The sequence below is a fragment of the Artemia sp. Qi Xiang Cuo genome, chromosome 1 (assembly GCF_049724085.1).
Source record: "Artemia sp. Qi Xiang Cuo chromosome 1, ASM4972408v1, whole genome shotgun sequence".
NCBI lineage: Eukaryota > Metazoa > Arthropoda > Branchiopoda > Anostraca > Artemiidae > Artemia > Artemia sp. Qi Xiang Cuo.
Window position 1 is genome coordinate 105,815,774 of NC_142794.1, and position 16,686 is coordinate 105,832,459.

General features: G+C 35.0%; 1 protein-coding gene across 2 annotated transcripts in view; it reads right to left on the reverse strand.

The window, feature by feature from the left end:
- Positions 1–16,686, reverse strand: part of Pi3K92E (phosphatidylinositol 3-kinase 92E) — a 273,282-nt gene that overhangs the window by 215,828 nt on the left and 40,768 nt on the right. For both annotated transcript variants that reach the window (XM_089088449.1, XM_089088440.1), the window contains exons 2-4: positions 13,314–13,526; positions 6,977–7,059; positions 4,324–4,450 (exon numbers count right to left, since the gene is read on the reverse strand). In XM_089088449.1, the coding sequence (XP_088944575.1) occupies positions 4,324–4,450; positions 6,977–7,059; positions 13,314–13,526 (423 nt within the window). The remainder of the gene's footprint in view (positions 1–4,323; positions 4,451–6,976; positions 7,060–13,313; positions 13,527–16,686) is intronic.

Consider the following 16,686-nt stretch of genomic DNA (forward strand, 5'->3'; position numbering starts at 1 on the left):
TACTACACGAGATCTTCTCGAGTGACACCATTTATGATAACTTTATCGATCCCTTATGTAAAAACTGGAAAAATACCTGAAAATTTTAAAATTAGTTTTATTTTTTGTTAGGTTTTTGTTTTAATAACAAGCAGACATTTTTTCTTTGTTTTTAAGCAAAGAGATTTCGGGTTGCAGCTGCCGCTGCAACCCGGATACCGCAACAATCTGGATAACTTGTAGATACCCCTGTAAACACCGTATATCAGTTACTATGGGTGAGAGATCGTTCTTTACTGAAATCTTTCTGTATTATAAACTATTATTACAAACAGGAAAAAGCCTATGGGTTTTTCTTCTTTGAAATAGTAAGAGACGAACCTTAAACTATCAAGTAGCTAACTAAGTCCAATGTAAGCAATGATTTTTTATTCCAATGATCGTCTTTCAATGTAATAATACACGAACACCATTTATGATGAGCTATATCGGTCCTTTATGTAAAATTTGATGATCGAGCCTTTATGTAAAATATTGTAAAACCCCCAAAAATTACTGCATTTTACATAATACTGGATAATCATATAAAAAGACCGTATTGACAAACACCATTTATGATGAACTATATCGGTCCTTTATGTAATTATGTAATACCGCTGTAACCCTGATAACAAACAGGAAAATATTACGAACAGGAAAAAGCCTACGGCTTTTTCTTCTTTGAAATAGTAAGAGACGAACCTCAAACGATCAAGTAGCTAACTAAGTCCAATGCATGCAATAACTTTTTATTCCAATGATCGTCTTTTTATCAGTTACTATGGGAGAGAGATCTTTCTTTACTGTAATCAGTTACTATGGATGAGAGATCGTTCTTTACTGTAAATTTGTTATTTCAGTGATCATCTTTTAATTTACTTACTGTAACGTCAATATAATGAATAGTAAATTGTTCATTTTTGGCTTTGAAGACTCTTCGAGTAATGCGATATAATTCTTCAATCGTGTCGCATTCGATGACACATGCTTTTCCATTATCATTTCGCAATGGTGCTCCTCTGGGTCCGCATGAGTGAGAATCTGTAAAATAGTATTTTTCATCATAATGCATAAGACCCAGTGATTTAGAGTATGCAACTATTATTCCAGCAAAATGTTCTCTAAATAATTTTTTTAAAGCACCCAATAATGTAATTCCTAATTCTCCATTATTTATAGAATCCAATAAGCTCCCGCTGCACAACCAATTATCGTCATAGTTTAGGGACAATACTGCATCATACATTAGAAAATTGTCCTTGATGACATCTAAATTTTTCAAAACCAAATAGCCACTAGGAGGAATCGAAAAAACTCTTGGATTTCTATTATTATTATTTTCACGCATGAGAGCATAAATAGTATCCCCTTCAGTCATGTTTCTGTTGAGAATATTTTTATTCCATTGCCTTGGAGGTCTAATAGCAGCTCGGACAATATTTGCGAGTACCATGGCAAAACATTGGCTGCCTGCGTATCCAGATAGAAATATATTAGCTTCTTCTTGATTCCAGTCAGCATTTATAATTCTTGATACCTTTCTAATCCTATTAAGAGTAAGATATGCACTTGCTGGTGCATTTGCATTATTAACATTTTTGTGTTGTTCTTGACGATCTTGGGCCGGTGGAATATCACGAAATAAATCATTGTGATCAAGTCTCGCATTAATATTTATTTTTTTCTCTTTTGTTGACACCACCGGTCCGACACTAGTTATCCTTTTCTTATTTTCGGGATAAATTTCTATTAATCAGGGTTCTTCAACTGAAGGGCTTCTCATTCTTTTTCTGGGACCTCCAACAATGGAAATTTTTTTTCCTTGAGTCTGTTGTCCTATAGAATTTACTTCATTTGTTATACATAATTTTTTATGTATAACGTTAAAATCGGCGTCTTTTTCTGCATCTTCTATTTTTACTTTCCTTTTGTTCTCTTTTTCTAAGACTGCATGCACAACACTACTCTCCCTTTTCTTTCCTGTTGGAGAAATTTCAGTTAATAAGGGTACTTCATCTGGTGTACCTCTGAGTTGCCTTTCTGAGAACTCAACCAATGGAAGATCTGTTCTATAAGTTGGCCTCAAACGGTTGTACTCAATTAAAGCATCAACATAGCAATAAATCTTTGTATTATCAAATTCTACTAGATGTAAACCTGCACTAGTGGTCACACGGGAAAGAGCAACGTACATCATACCTGGACAAAAGCAACGATTACCTGCGTCAACAATTGCACACTGTAAACTTAGTCCTTGGGACTTGAAATGGCAAAGGCCAGTTGAAGAGGAAACTGTCTTCGCGTGTAACAGACTTGCTTCAAAACTTCAAAGCGCACGGTTCTCTGCCAATTTCAACCGGAAATTCCAGTCCGTCAAATTTTACAAGAATTCCAATTATTTCTCCGTTTAGTAGTAATTTGAAGCTTGTTACTGTACCCGTTGATCTATTTACTGGCCCCTTAGCAACAAAAATATTTCTTTGGAGTATTACACGTGCACCTACTGCAAGTAACAAGCTCATGAAAGAACCGGCTGTTCTTTTTCTGTCGTTGCCAAAGTTTAAAAATGTGTTTGCTGCTTTCTGTTCGATTCGTTTGTCGTCAACAACTGAAGAGAGTCGATCAACTGCAGAAAGTTTAATGTAGTCTGAGCAGCTTTTTGTAAGAAGCAACTCGTTAACTATCTTACAATTTTCATTGGTGGGCATAAGAATGACAGGTCTATTTCCCTTCTCATACAATTTTGAGTAAAGATCTATAATTTCGTCATTTGAAGCTCTGTAGGAGTTTCGATTTTTTCTCTTGTGAACACTTCAAATTTTCATCAGTGCAGAACCCCTGTCTAATTTCACCAAGTGCATGAACATAACTCTTGTCGATCTTTTGTCTCACATTTAAGCTTAGTTTCTCATACTCAAATAGATGCCAGAGGTTGAAAGTACAAACTGATCCGATCCTATTTTTTACTTCTAGTCGTGTGAGAGGTATATAAGGAGGATTACCACTTACTGGTCTTAATTGAAGAAAATCTCCCAAAAATACGCAGTTAACATTACCCATTGGCAAATCAACTGCCATTATTTCTGATAGTCTTAAATGAATGTAGGTTAAAAGAAGAGACGAAACCATACTAATTTCATCAATAATAAAAAGTCTTGTCTCCTTAAGTGTCTTTCTCAAAGTAAGAAGTTTTTCAGTGGAGAGAGGTGTGTATTTTGTGGTGTTTTCCTGATCAATAACTAAACTTAAACAACTATGTATTGTTAAAATATTTATGCTATGTGCAGCAATACCAGTAGGTGCCATAACTACAACGGGACAATCTTCATTCTTGAACTTGTTGCAAAGTAGTCTTCTCACGACACTGATAACCCTAGATTTTCCTGTACCCCCACATCCAGATACAATCAACTTCAAAGATGTTGCACCATTGCGCTTGGTAACTGAGTCTAAAAATTTTTCAAATACTCTCTTTTGATCAATATTGAGCGACTCATAATCATTTTTCAGCCTGTCTTTGGTGTCACCATTTAAAATCTGTTTTTTTGCGTCTAACAAATCCTCCATAGCATCTGCTGCTCTGTCAATGACTCCTCCCTGAATTGCATTTTCTGGGTCATCTTCAATGTTTTCATCAATATTTTCTGCCTTCAGAATTTCTTTTGCACGTTCTCGGACCCTTTCTTCAAATTCTATATCGCTTTTCCTCTTAAAAACATATTTTTCGTTGTAAACTACCATGTTTGGATAGTTTACGCATTCAACACAGTAGGTTTTGTAGTTGCCATTTCCACTGACTACTAGTTCATTGTCATTTCGCCAAGGATTAAACAAGTTTAGAAGGCCTCCATAGTAAGCATTTTTCTTCTCGTCAGTTTCAAATGGGTTTACCTTTCTGTGCTGTATGATATACGGTTTAAAAAGCCTTTTTCTGAGGCAGAAGGACCCGTCAGTTAACATCATATTTTCCATATGTTCCGATCTTTTAGGGTAGATATCAATAACCCAGTGGGCAATGTACAAATCACTACTCTGTGGATCGTTTTTAGCAAACTTTTCAAGCTCCTCATACCTTCTCAATGTCCTCTTCACCTCGCTCTTTTTTGCAACCTAACCTGTATTCATTTTTGCAAAAAAGTTTTGAAAGACGTTATATATTTATATATATATATATATATATATATATATATATATATATATATATATATATATATATATATATATATATATATATATATATATATATATATATACAAATAATAAATAGGCACTGAGGTGTGGCTAGCTAGGGGTTACGACGCTTACCTTTGTCAAGCTTTTTATCCATACCATGTGGAAGCTCATGACTAGCTTCTGTATCCGGAGGGAAGGCGTATAAAGCTTGCGATCGTCTGCCGGCTTTTTCTCTTTCATCAAATGCTTTTTGACAAACCTAAAAGAAGTAGACAATTTCTCAGACCACAATGGATAATCATGACAAAACTAAAAAACCGTAAAGAAGAAAGAGCAAGAATAATTACAGTCAATGAAAGATCGAACAGAAAATACATATAAAAGTCCAGAGGATAACATAAATCAAACCTTAAAACAAACACTGAAACTAGAATAAGAAGACCATTTCCGAGTAACGATGAAAGGATAACTGAATAAAAAATATCAATACTGAGTGACATTTTAAACTTTGATTTTATGTAAACCATTTTTAAAGGCTAATCGCTTACTAGTTATGGTATTATAAGAGGTTCTATTACATATTAGGTTATAAAATATATTCCAATTTTGCAAACTTTTCCGATAAGCAAGCCCTAGCCCTAAAAAAGTCGTGACGGAAAAAATTTTAAGCTATTTTAGAAAACTGCTGAAAATCTGCTTGTGAAAGGTTTAGCTCTAAAAAATGTCAAATTTTTTAGATTGTATTACTAAGGAGAAAAACGTCGGTGTTTATGTTTTTTAAAATGTGAATCAATGACTGAAAACCCACCCCATGACTAAATTGCCTTTCTGATTGTGCACCTCGATTTAGGCGGAAAAAAAGAGCATTGTGTATCTAGATTTAACGTTTATATAATTCGTTTAGGAATTTAAAGTTACATATATGAATATGTATATACGAATATGCATACAGAAACTTCACAAAAAGATCTTCTACTTAATCTTCAAGAAAGAAACAGTCAACACCATCCAGCTTGAGCCACAAAACTAGAAAACTAATTTTTAAAAAAAAATAACAAAAGGTTTTTTAATATGTTTTACTTTTGCCTTATCTAGGGTAAAATCAAAGAATAAAAAGATCTGATTACTAACCTAGCCACAACCCTGTTATAGTTCACGACTAAGAGATTTAAAACTAAAGAAAGCCAGCATATTTTCAGAAAACTTTAGGCTGGATTCTAAGAAACTTGTAACTCTAATTGAATTCAAATTGTTTCAATTTTGAAACATTTTGCTTCATGCAAGCAGCAAAACAAAGGTAAGATACATTTAAGAAAACAAAGGAAGTAAATAATAGGCTGCTACAAATGAACGAAATGACGAAAGTTATGCTAAATATTAAAAACATATCCAGGGTCCTAAATTATGGTAATAAAGTAGGAAAGTGATACCAAATTTTTAAATACGACTTACATTTTTCATAATTCATCAAACTAAATTTCATCTATTTAATTGAAAAAAAGGCATTGCAAATATTTTGGACAGCAAAACCCGACTTCCTTTACCTCCTAGACAAATCGATTTCTTTGGTCAGGGGAGTCTGTAGTAGTTTAGTTTGTTCTTACGCATCATTTGTGTATTGTTTGCATGTGTATTTTGTGTACTTTTTTTAATCGTTGTGACTTTTAATCGATGCTTTATTATTTTTATGAGTACTGTTCACTGATAGTAATTTTCCAAGTTAAAGCTGTGCAATGCTCAAAGCTGCATCTTGACTGAACAGCATGTTTGTTAAGTCCTGGGTTATTCCGGGATGTATATTTTGTAAAAGAATAGAATCTGATTTCTCCCTAAAAGAATATTTTATCCTAGACTTCCACAAATCTTACCTGATAAGCCAAGTACAGCATCAAATAGTTGAAAGCTATAATGAAAGCATATAATATTTTTTACACTAACAAGAATAAAAAAAAAGAGTTCAATTGGGTCAATAGAGTCATCTCTAGCTCTTCTTCACACGTAGGCTTTGCCCTTCTCTCGAAGCCAAAAGCAGCTTTTTGTATGCTGAGCCTTGATAAAGTTACCTTTTTTCAACTAGTTATCTTCTCAAAAAAAGTGAAACTGGTGAAGCTGAGTGACATCACTAGTTGTGAGTTGCCTCCATTCTATGTATGTTTTTTGAAGGAAGCAATTCTCTGCTAGAACGGCCAATCTCTAAAACTGTGGCATGTGATATTTTGGGAGAGGTAAACATTGACACAACATAATTCGATAGTTTAAAGGGATCAAAACACAAGTCCTCAGTTCGTGACCAAGTCTCACCTTAAACTTTCCATGAATGCCTCTAGGAATTCTTACTTTACCCAAAATTCCCCGATGTCCCTAGATTCAAAATAAACATCCTTAAAAGAAGTGATCTTCCCCTAAAATAAGCTAATTTCCCTGCGAGTGAAAGTCCAGCTCATGATATCCCTTGTACTGCAAAACATTTGATGAAACAGTAAATGAAAGTAAGTAAAACGTTTTCTTAGTACTGAAATAGAATCAGAAGTACAAATAATTACATAAAAGTATAGAAGGATTCTGTAAAAATACTTCTATAAAAGTATATAGAAATGTGAAAGAATAGAATTTCCACTCAACAGGGACCCACTTAACATGTCTGAGGATGCCACTCTACCCAAAATCTGGATATTTTCATGGTTTTCCAAAATAAATTGGCATAATCTGTTTGCTTCTTTCATTGCTTCGAAAAACTCTAAATTTACGAAAAATAAAAATAAATAAAAAGAATGCCAGTACATACTTGCATTATGTTTCTTCTGAAGTCTTGCACTTCTGGATCTTTGATAGTGTCGAACTCTTGAACATGAACTCCAACAGCTTGACCTAAAACAACTCAAAATATTATTACCTAGTTCATCCATAACAAAAAAAATGTTTCTTACACTTTATTTATAGAGTTCATATATCGTCATTACTAAGAAAGTTCTCAAGCATGCACGGCAATTCTTTTGTGCTATTGTTTTTCTTGATATTTTAATTATTAATCACTTCCTTAGCTGTCACTGGCTAATGTAGTGATTTTATTTTGGTTTTCGGCAATTTTTGAAGATTCCAGGCCTCTGACTTGCACTTAGAGTAAATGTTTTTCAAATAGTCAAAAAAGCTTTCAAAGGTTAAAAATCGTTTCAAATAATGTACTTTCTTTTGGATTTTGCTTTTATAATTGAAAGTATCAAATCTTTTAGTGCTGTTTTTTTTTTTATTCTCTAGAGGCTGTATTTCCCTTGATAGTTAACTTTTAATACTGATTCAACAACAAAAATGTACCTTTTTTGTATTTTTGTTTTTCAGAAGATTTAAAAAAAAATCTTAATCCCTATATTTTCGTGAATTGGCTCCTATGATCCATTCATCATTAATAACTATAATTTCATGAAAATATTGGAATGAATACCAGTTCTATGTTACACTTTAACTTTATTCACTTGTAGACACCCATCCTTCTCACGATATCACAAGACAGAGTAGAGGAAAAAGAAAAGAAAACGTGGAAAAAACACATGAACAAGAAACCAATCACGGCACTAAATATGGTCATAGCAACGACATACGGCGATAAAAATAAAACATAAATTGAAAACAAATTTAACTGTTACTGCAATAAATACAGTTAAGGGCCAGCAAGTTTAAATTTTCTGATCAATGGAGAATTCTGATCCCAAGTTGGCAACGGAAGTGATATTTAGCGAACCGAAAAAAAAATGAACTGAACTTTTAACAGTGGTAGGCTACCGCCAAGCGCTATATTGGATGGCGGCTCACCTTACAAGTTGAAAAGCACTATTTCTGACTTATCAGGATTGAAACAAAGGTCAAGTTTGAGATGCTCCTGTTGTAGTATGATAAAGATCTTATTCATTTTTTGGAGGGTACGGCTGAGACTTAAAACGTCACCTGCATAACAAATTAAAGATAAACTCCATGACGAGAAACAAAATGGGGGGCAATGGTCAGGAGCATCCAACACACAAATAGTGAAAAGACTAGGATTGAAACTGCTCCTTGGCGGGCACCTTAAAAGACAGAAATGAGTTTCCTATGTGGGACAGGGGGGATATTTTTGTCTGGAGGTAGTTTCAGGCAGATTTTCGAGCGTACACATCTCAAAAACATTGAATCATCGAAGAATTCAGTCCACGCTTGGCCGCTCTGGTGAGTATAACTAGGTGGATAAGTGAATCAAAGACGAGTCTGATATCGTGACCAGCGAGAACTAGACATTCTCCTGAGGATTCGGCAGCAATTTGTGCATTGGCTACAACTGTGACAGCATCAGAACAGCCTATTCCCCACTTGCAAACAAATTGGTGAGGTGGAGTGCGACATATTTGTTCAAGGTCACATCGAAAAAGAAGCTCGAAGACTTTTCAAAAGTAAGTCCAACCGTAACAGGTTAAAATGATGAACATTCTGGGTTCGCTTTTCTATATTTGGGAAATGGGTTAAGGTCTACAATGCAAAAAGAATGAGGTACAATTTGCTGTGTAGAAATCATCTCCATTAAAAGTGTCAAGTGTTGGACTAATACCTATCCACTAAATTTCAAATGTAAAGCACTGAAGCAGTCAATTGATTTAGGCCTTAAATGTCTGATGACCTATTCAATCGATGCTGTGCTAACAACGAACTCTTTACTGGTACTGATAGCAAGGAAATTATCTAACTCAGTTTCATATAAAAGAGTTTAGGTACTGATCAGAAGCAGCAAAATCGGATTCATAGTAGGGATACAATTCTTCATCTTAAATGGCAGCCGCAGAGAAAGATGAGGGAGACCAATCTTCGTCAGAGATAAAAAGAAGATTTTTGTTATTTTTGACAGGTGCCATATTAGCGTTTAATAGGTTTCTGCGATGAAGAGTTCGAGTCTTAGAAAAACTTCTCTTTGTATTGAGACGAACATGATTCACAACACCAGTCAGGGGACTGTCACAAACTATCCCAAAACTGAACCAAAATTTTGCTTCGAGGTACGAAGCAACGAGATCAGGGTTCGAAGACCAGCCTAGAATAATACCCTTATGGATTTTCCGAAACGAGACGGCTTGATTTTTGGCAAAACGAAGAGCATGGCTGATTTCGGCTACATACATATCCAGGCAAAGTCTCAAGTCATATTTTGGGAATCTGGTTGATATTTGTAAAGGGTGAAAAGGAGCATGGAGTTTATGGAGTATGGAGTTATAAAACCTGTACAAGAAGCAAAAAAATCAGAATTTATTCTAGCCCAGCCATGACTGGTTTTTACCCTAGGAGGAGAATAACATATTTTGTTCTTTGAAACCATCGAGTTGGAATGGTCAGATAATTTATAGTAAGAAATAACTATCACTAGTTGAGCAGGGAGATTGTGAGACACAGCGGCATGACTAGATTAGAAGTTCGAGCAGAATTTTGCACCCATTAAAAATCGTCATTTCGCAAGAACGCTAAAATAATCGGCAAACATAATAATTATCATTGATGTACGAGTTGATTGGTGAATACCAATTTCCTAGAAGTTGCAATTAAAATCACGCAGGGTAAGCTTATTCGCTTAACTTTATCCAAACATGAATCAGGTTTTTTTAACAGAAAGTGCGAATAATTGATCAGATTGATCGTTAACATAATCTGTTGGTAAATACACATTAATGAAAATAGAACTCTCAACCCTAATTGCAAGAAAGCCATCAACCGTCTGAAATACACTAGAACAGACATCTGAAAGTACACACTGGCTATCTAACAAAACTCGCTCATCCGAGCAATTTCCCATTGTCATTGGATTGGACTGGATAACGCTCCATCATTGCAATGTCATTGGATATCGTCAACCTTTAGGAAATCAAATCATCTGATTGCATGGCATATGAGGTTTGGAAGAATGTTGATGTATGAAATCTGCATAAGCATCAATAATTTGTGCTGGTATAACCAAAAACTACATAATTACATATAGAGGTTTTTGCCATTAAATATTGAATTCCCGGTATCTCGTAACTCAGCAAATTTTTGCAGGCTCGTAACTTTTGATGGGTAATAACTAGATAATAAACTTAACAAATTTAGGTAATAAACTTAACAAATTTAACATATTAAACATAATATATTTGAAATCAGCATAAAAATTCAATTCTTTTGATGTATCTAAAGTTATCAAAATTCTGTTTTTTAGAATGTCGGCTAGTATTAAGCTGAGTTGCTCCTTACCACGAACTGTTTGAAACATACTTATGTGTAATTGGAAGTTGGAAGAGCTTTGTTGACTTTGAAATGCCTTCCAAAGCTTCTTAACTGAAAAAAAAATATAGACCAGACATACATTTATTATAGTTTGAGACAAATGTTTCTCAAAACTATAGTTCGCGGTTTAGATAAAAGACATGAAAAGCTGAAACCTAATAAGACTAAAAGCATGTCCCTTATAATACCAAGGATCATGACAGGGAATCTGAATGTTTGAATTGGTTGAGTGGAAACCTAAAAACCACGTACATCTAACAAAAAAAAGGAGGAAAATATGGAATTCGATTATTGAGTAAATAAGGCCAAGGAAGCTGACGTCGAAATAAAAACAAGAAAGTTGAATTAAAAATCCAAAGGCTAAAAAGACATGTAACGAAACAACTTAGGAGCGTCTAGCTTTCCTTTTTGGTTGAATTTGTGTTTAGGAATCAAGAGATTGTCAATGTTAGTATTTTCGCTAACGAAAAGACTCTCCAGATTTAACTAGTTATTTCTGCTATCTGTTTTCACGTTTCAATGAGGCAATACAGATAATGCTTCTGCTACAAACAACTATCTGCAGCACCAAGCCGCCTGATGCCAACACAGCTACTCTTGCTCCTCCTCCGTCCAAATCTTTTCAAAGCCTCCCTCTTTACACCCTCCCAGGAAGTTCCTATTTCCTTTGAATCTTTCTTTGACATTCTCCCGCCCGAACCACGGACGGCCTGTTGTCCGCTTAGTCCTAGACGGTTGGCTGAAAACGACAGTCTTCGGCAAAAAGTCATCCTTCATCTGCAAAAAATGTCCTGGCCATAACGATCTTTCACTACCGAAAACCCTAGAAAGCGAGATTGGACTTGCCATTTTGCACAATCTACTGTGTAAAATTACAGTTAATCAGCCGGGTACCCAGAACAATCATATATAGAGAACAATCCTTAGGCAATTTCTCTGAAAAACATCTAGGAAATCTTCATCTGCTTTTCGGAGCGCCCATGCTTCAGAACCATATATGACCACTGTCATCACTGTAGCTTCCAAAATTCTAAGCTTGGTTCGCAGACTTATCTTCCTATTCTTACAAACTTTTTTAACTGTGAAAAAACACCCTGAGCCTTGGCTATTCTATTTTTAACATCTTCACTGCTCCCACCGTCTTTACTAATAAAACTACCAAGGTAAGTGAAGCTGTCCCCCTGATCTATCTTTTCACTTCCCAACGTCACCTTTTCATCTTCACTTATTCCTAGCCTTAGTGACTTAGTCTTCTTAACATTAATTTGTAAACCTATTCTAAGATCCTGAACTCGCAAAACCTCTAAAATGTCATTTGTTTAGCCCCAGTGTTTATCTAGGATGCTTAAATCATCAGCATAATCTAAGTCCAGGAAAGTCTTTTCTCCCTCTTTGATTCCGTAGTCTCCCATTGCCTTTCCTGTGCTCCTTAAGACAAAATCTATCAAAATCAGCCATATAAAGAGGGATAGAACACAACCCTGCTTAACTCCTGATTTAATATGAAACCAGCTGCTAACCTCATTTCCTACCTTAATATGATACAGATGTAAATCTGATAGTGCCTTAAGCAATTTATATTATTGAAACAACCAAAAGAAGAATTGATTATAATATAATTATATTTAGAATAATTATATCATACGATAGCAATAATATTTTTTTCCCCCGATTATTCTTGATTCTGAAGCTTTTTTGTGATTATCGAACAGCAAAATCTACAAACTGCTTTGCAAAGTCTTGCGCTAACCTCGAAACACTTTTAAGCGATGCTACTGCGAATGGATATGACTTTTTGATCGTGAGCGATTTTAATGCGGACTTAAACTACTAATCGCTCCGATGCGCTACTTAGTGTTCTACCCCCTCACGTTGCTGCAAAGAAATCATTTAATTATTCACATATCCACGTTTCTTGTAGTGCGTCAGATCTGGGTCACGTTATCCATTCAAGGGGACTACAAACCATCTCTCATTGAGGTGCATCAGGATCTAGACCATTTACCACTATCGTCCGAAGCATCTAGGGAGTTCCAGCTAGACGCTTTTTCAAAACCTAGCTTAAATCAGCGGTTTATTGTTAGTGACTGGAAGAAAGCAGATAAGACCCTTTAAATGCTCACTTTAACTAGGCTACTAGCAACAATTCGTGTTCCTTATCACCTTTTTAGTGCTCTTTTTATGTTGAAAATAGACAAAGTGAACAAAATACTTATTATAATCATTCTTATAATATAAACTTATTATAATAATCTTAGATAATCATGGTTTTCGGGTATGGATTGCCCAAGATGGGTCCATGGAAAAAAAATTATCTCACTTTAATATTCTTGGTATGTGAAATTTGCTATTTTCCACATTGATACTTTTCTGACTTTTATTTCCGTGAGAGTCAGTTATTTTTAATCTGGATAACACTTCGGATGGATTAGTCAGCATTTTAACTATTAGCAGCAAAATCACAATAAACTTGAATATTATATACATTTGTTATCAAACAGTTCGTGTTAAAGAACTGTAAGTAAGGAGGAACCCGGCTCATTGGTTTACGCTAAAGTTTGACTTTCTCACAAGTCTATTTTTTCTAAACAATAAAAAACTTTAGCGTAAAGAGCAAGGCGTAGAGGAGGGGACATCCCCTTTCATATACGGAATAATTTCTGTTCGTTTTAAGTTTTAATGTCGTTCCTTACTTTCAGTTACAAAAACTTGTTTTGTTTATTTAATTTCATAAAGAAGGAAGATCGACACATATCTCTCTAAAGGTTGATAGAATAATTCTTATGTGGTTTAGATAAAAGACATGAAAAAATTACACAAATTATGACAAATGAGGCATCCCTTAAACATACTTATTTCGCTGTTGATCATTTTCTCTATTTTATTCCCGTGCGGTTCAATAACTTTTAGTATAGGTTGAAACAAGCGCAAATCACACAACATTCTTGATTCATCATAAAACTCTTCCACGGTGGCATCTGTAGTAACAGCTTTGAAAATATACGATGAGGGTTCACTAATCTTGTGATGCAGAGGATATTTCTTGATTTCTTTCCATAGGTTTCCTGTAAAAATAAAAGTAATAAAAAATCAATTTACTATAGGTAATACAATCACATTAAAGGGGTATTAAAGAGGTTAGCAGGTCTTCCTTTCAAAGACAGAGTATCAGACAGTCCTACATGACGAATATCAGGGGGCAACGTTTTTATTCAACCATACAATCAGTCTTCTTTTTTAAGAAGCAACTGAATATCGAAATTGATTTTGTTCACCAGAAATCTACAACAAGAAGTTTTGAAGTCAGTGAATTCGCGGATATTGGCGAATAACTCGCTTTTATGGTTGTTAGGTAGTTGGTTTTAATTCTTTTAATTTTTGGCTTTTATTGATACATCGTTTCGTTTCGCGCTGAAGAAGAGAGGCGTTTGTCCTCTCGAAATATTCGCTTCGTTTTTTCAGTATCTTCATTTGGCCTATAAAAACCCCATTTTTGCTCGTTTTTCTTTCTTTATGAAATCAGATAAAAATTTTGAAGTGGCCATTTTGTTAAAAATAGTTCAAAGATCATATAGCAAAAAATTCCAAAGTTGACACAACCCCCCAGGGCCCGGAGTAGGCGTTGAAAGTTATGCCCCGGGAGCGAATATGGTTCTTATAGAAGGGATACTCGCATAAACTTCAGAGGGCTCTTTTGATTGGAAATTAAAAGTTCTATTTCACTTTATCAGAACCAAAAGAGATCAGAGGGAAACTACCCCCCCCGCCCTCTTTTCCCGAAATGCATTAGATAAAAATTTTGAGATTGACATTTTGTTAAAAATAGTTCAGATATCATATGATAAAAACGCCAGGATCGACACAACCTTCCAGGGCCCGGAGTGAAGCGTTGTTAATTTTACCCTGGGGGCAAATATGGTTCTTATAGAAGTGATGCTCATATAAACTTCAGAAAGGACTCATTTGATTGAAAATTAAAATTTCTAGCTCACTTTTTCAGAGTCTAAAGACATTAGAGGGCAACTAGCCCCCCCCCCTCCCTGCCTTTTTTCCTAAATTCATCAAATAAAAAGTTTGAGATAGCCATTTTCTTGAAAATAGTTCAATCTCTGAACAATAAAAAGTGAACAAGAATTTTCAATTTTCAGTCAAATGAGCCCTCTAAAGTTTATACGAGCATCCCTTGCATAAGAAATAATGGGAAGGATTCGGAGAATCTTTAAATTACAACCCTTGCCCTGAGGGCTGTGGGGGAGTTGTCATCCTCAAAGACCTAATTTCCAAAACTAAAAACTACGTTTAATTAAATGGCTGTCTCAAAATTTTGATTGGATGTGTTTGGGGAAAAGGTGGGCGTGAAAAGGGGGTTAGTTGTCCTCAAATCGCTTTCTATAATTAAAAAAAGAACGAACCATTTAAATTTCCAATCGAATAAGCCTTTTTTGAACTTTCTACGACACCGCCTTCTATAAAACCTTATATGCCCCCAGGGTATAACTTAAAACCCTTGCCTTGAGGGTTGTGGGGGAGTGTCTCCTCCCCTGGATCCGCTACTGTCTTACACTCTCTGTTTCTTTCATTGTTAGGGAGGAGAGCAGATGCCTAATAGCTGTGTGTTAATACCAAAATATTTAACTCTCATTGGACCTTCAGGTATAAACAGAATTAGTTCAAAGGAAGGGGTGGGGGAAAAGGGCGTGTGGGGGGGTTATTTGCCCTTCGATAAATTTTGACTCTTAAGAGATGGACTAGAACTTCCAATTTCCAATCAAACTTAAACTTTTCAATGAATCAATCAAGCAACTTATTAATATCTCATCATGACAACATCATAACAACGGGCTTGTGCCCATTGTTGTCAAGTAGAAACATGTAGAAAAATAAATATGAATATAGAAAAATATGAAGAAATTCATTGAAACGCCTAAGTTAGGTTAGCCTATGTACGCGCGTACATAGGCTAACCTAACTTAACCCTAACCTAATCTAGCCTAACCTAACCTAACCTAACGTATGGTTTTTGTATTTCTATGTAGTGGAAAAGGGAGGGGGATGGGAGGGAGGGGGACTCTTTGGGGCTCGGGGGCCCATGCGGGGGGCTCATGATAAGCTAACCTAATCTAACCTAACTTAAACATGGAGAAATTTTTCTGTTTATTTATTAGTATTTATTCATATGGCTGTATCAGTTATACTCTATGGTTGGTCATAGACACTATGCGGCTGTCTCAGTGATACTCTATGGCGGGTTATCGACACTACCTAGTTAAATGTAGGTATTAAATCAGTAATTTTCACACTTTGGCAGGATAAACACCTTGTATCATACTTAGGAAAAAAGTGAAAATGAATTATTCAGCGAAAGTGTGTACACACGATAAAATCATCGTCGTGTTGAATGCTGACATAGATCGTTATTTAAACTATGAGACAAGCATTAATGGAGATCTTATTGAAAATGTATGTGTGCGTTGTCATGATAGTGAAAAGCTAAATTTCTTTGGACTATCGAAATCATTCAACATTGCTCAAGGTGGATATGCAAGAGTGAGAGCACCAGAGATGATAATGCTAAAGGAGAATGCCTACTTAAAAATAATAGTTGATGAAGATGGTCATCTTCTTGCTAATGGTTCTGGTAACACGATACCTATTGATAGATCCTATTCCCATCGTTCTGGTATTACTATTCAAATGAAAGCAAAGAGGAAAAGAAAGGTCTACTGCTGCACTAGTGTAATAAATCATATCATGTCTACCTGCCAGAACTGTTACCTATGTAAACACAGTGTGAGAATAGACAGTGAAATCGCTGGCAAAATAAAAAGGGCATTGGAATACAATATCATCAATGATTATAATGATAAATTGATGGAGAATGAAGCATAAGTGAGTATTATTACTACTATACATCATGTAGTCAATGAATCAAATAATACTAAAGAAGAAATACAGATTGAGCCAGTAGGTGACACCCCTGTAAAAATGGTATATGACACAAAATGGATGAATGATTATTCTACTGGTTATGAACTAAGAGAAGCGAGTAACTCTAGTATCAAAAGAGAACATGATAAATTATTTTATGGAACATATTCAAAATGTCCAACGTTGTTCAACGATGTTAATAATGTATAATAATATCTGAAACATATTTTTGTGTTAATATGCTACATATTGTTATTTCATTAAAAATATATTATACATTACTTTGTTATATTTCCA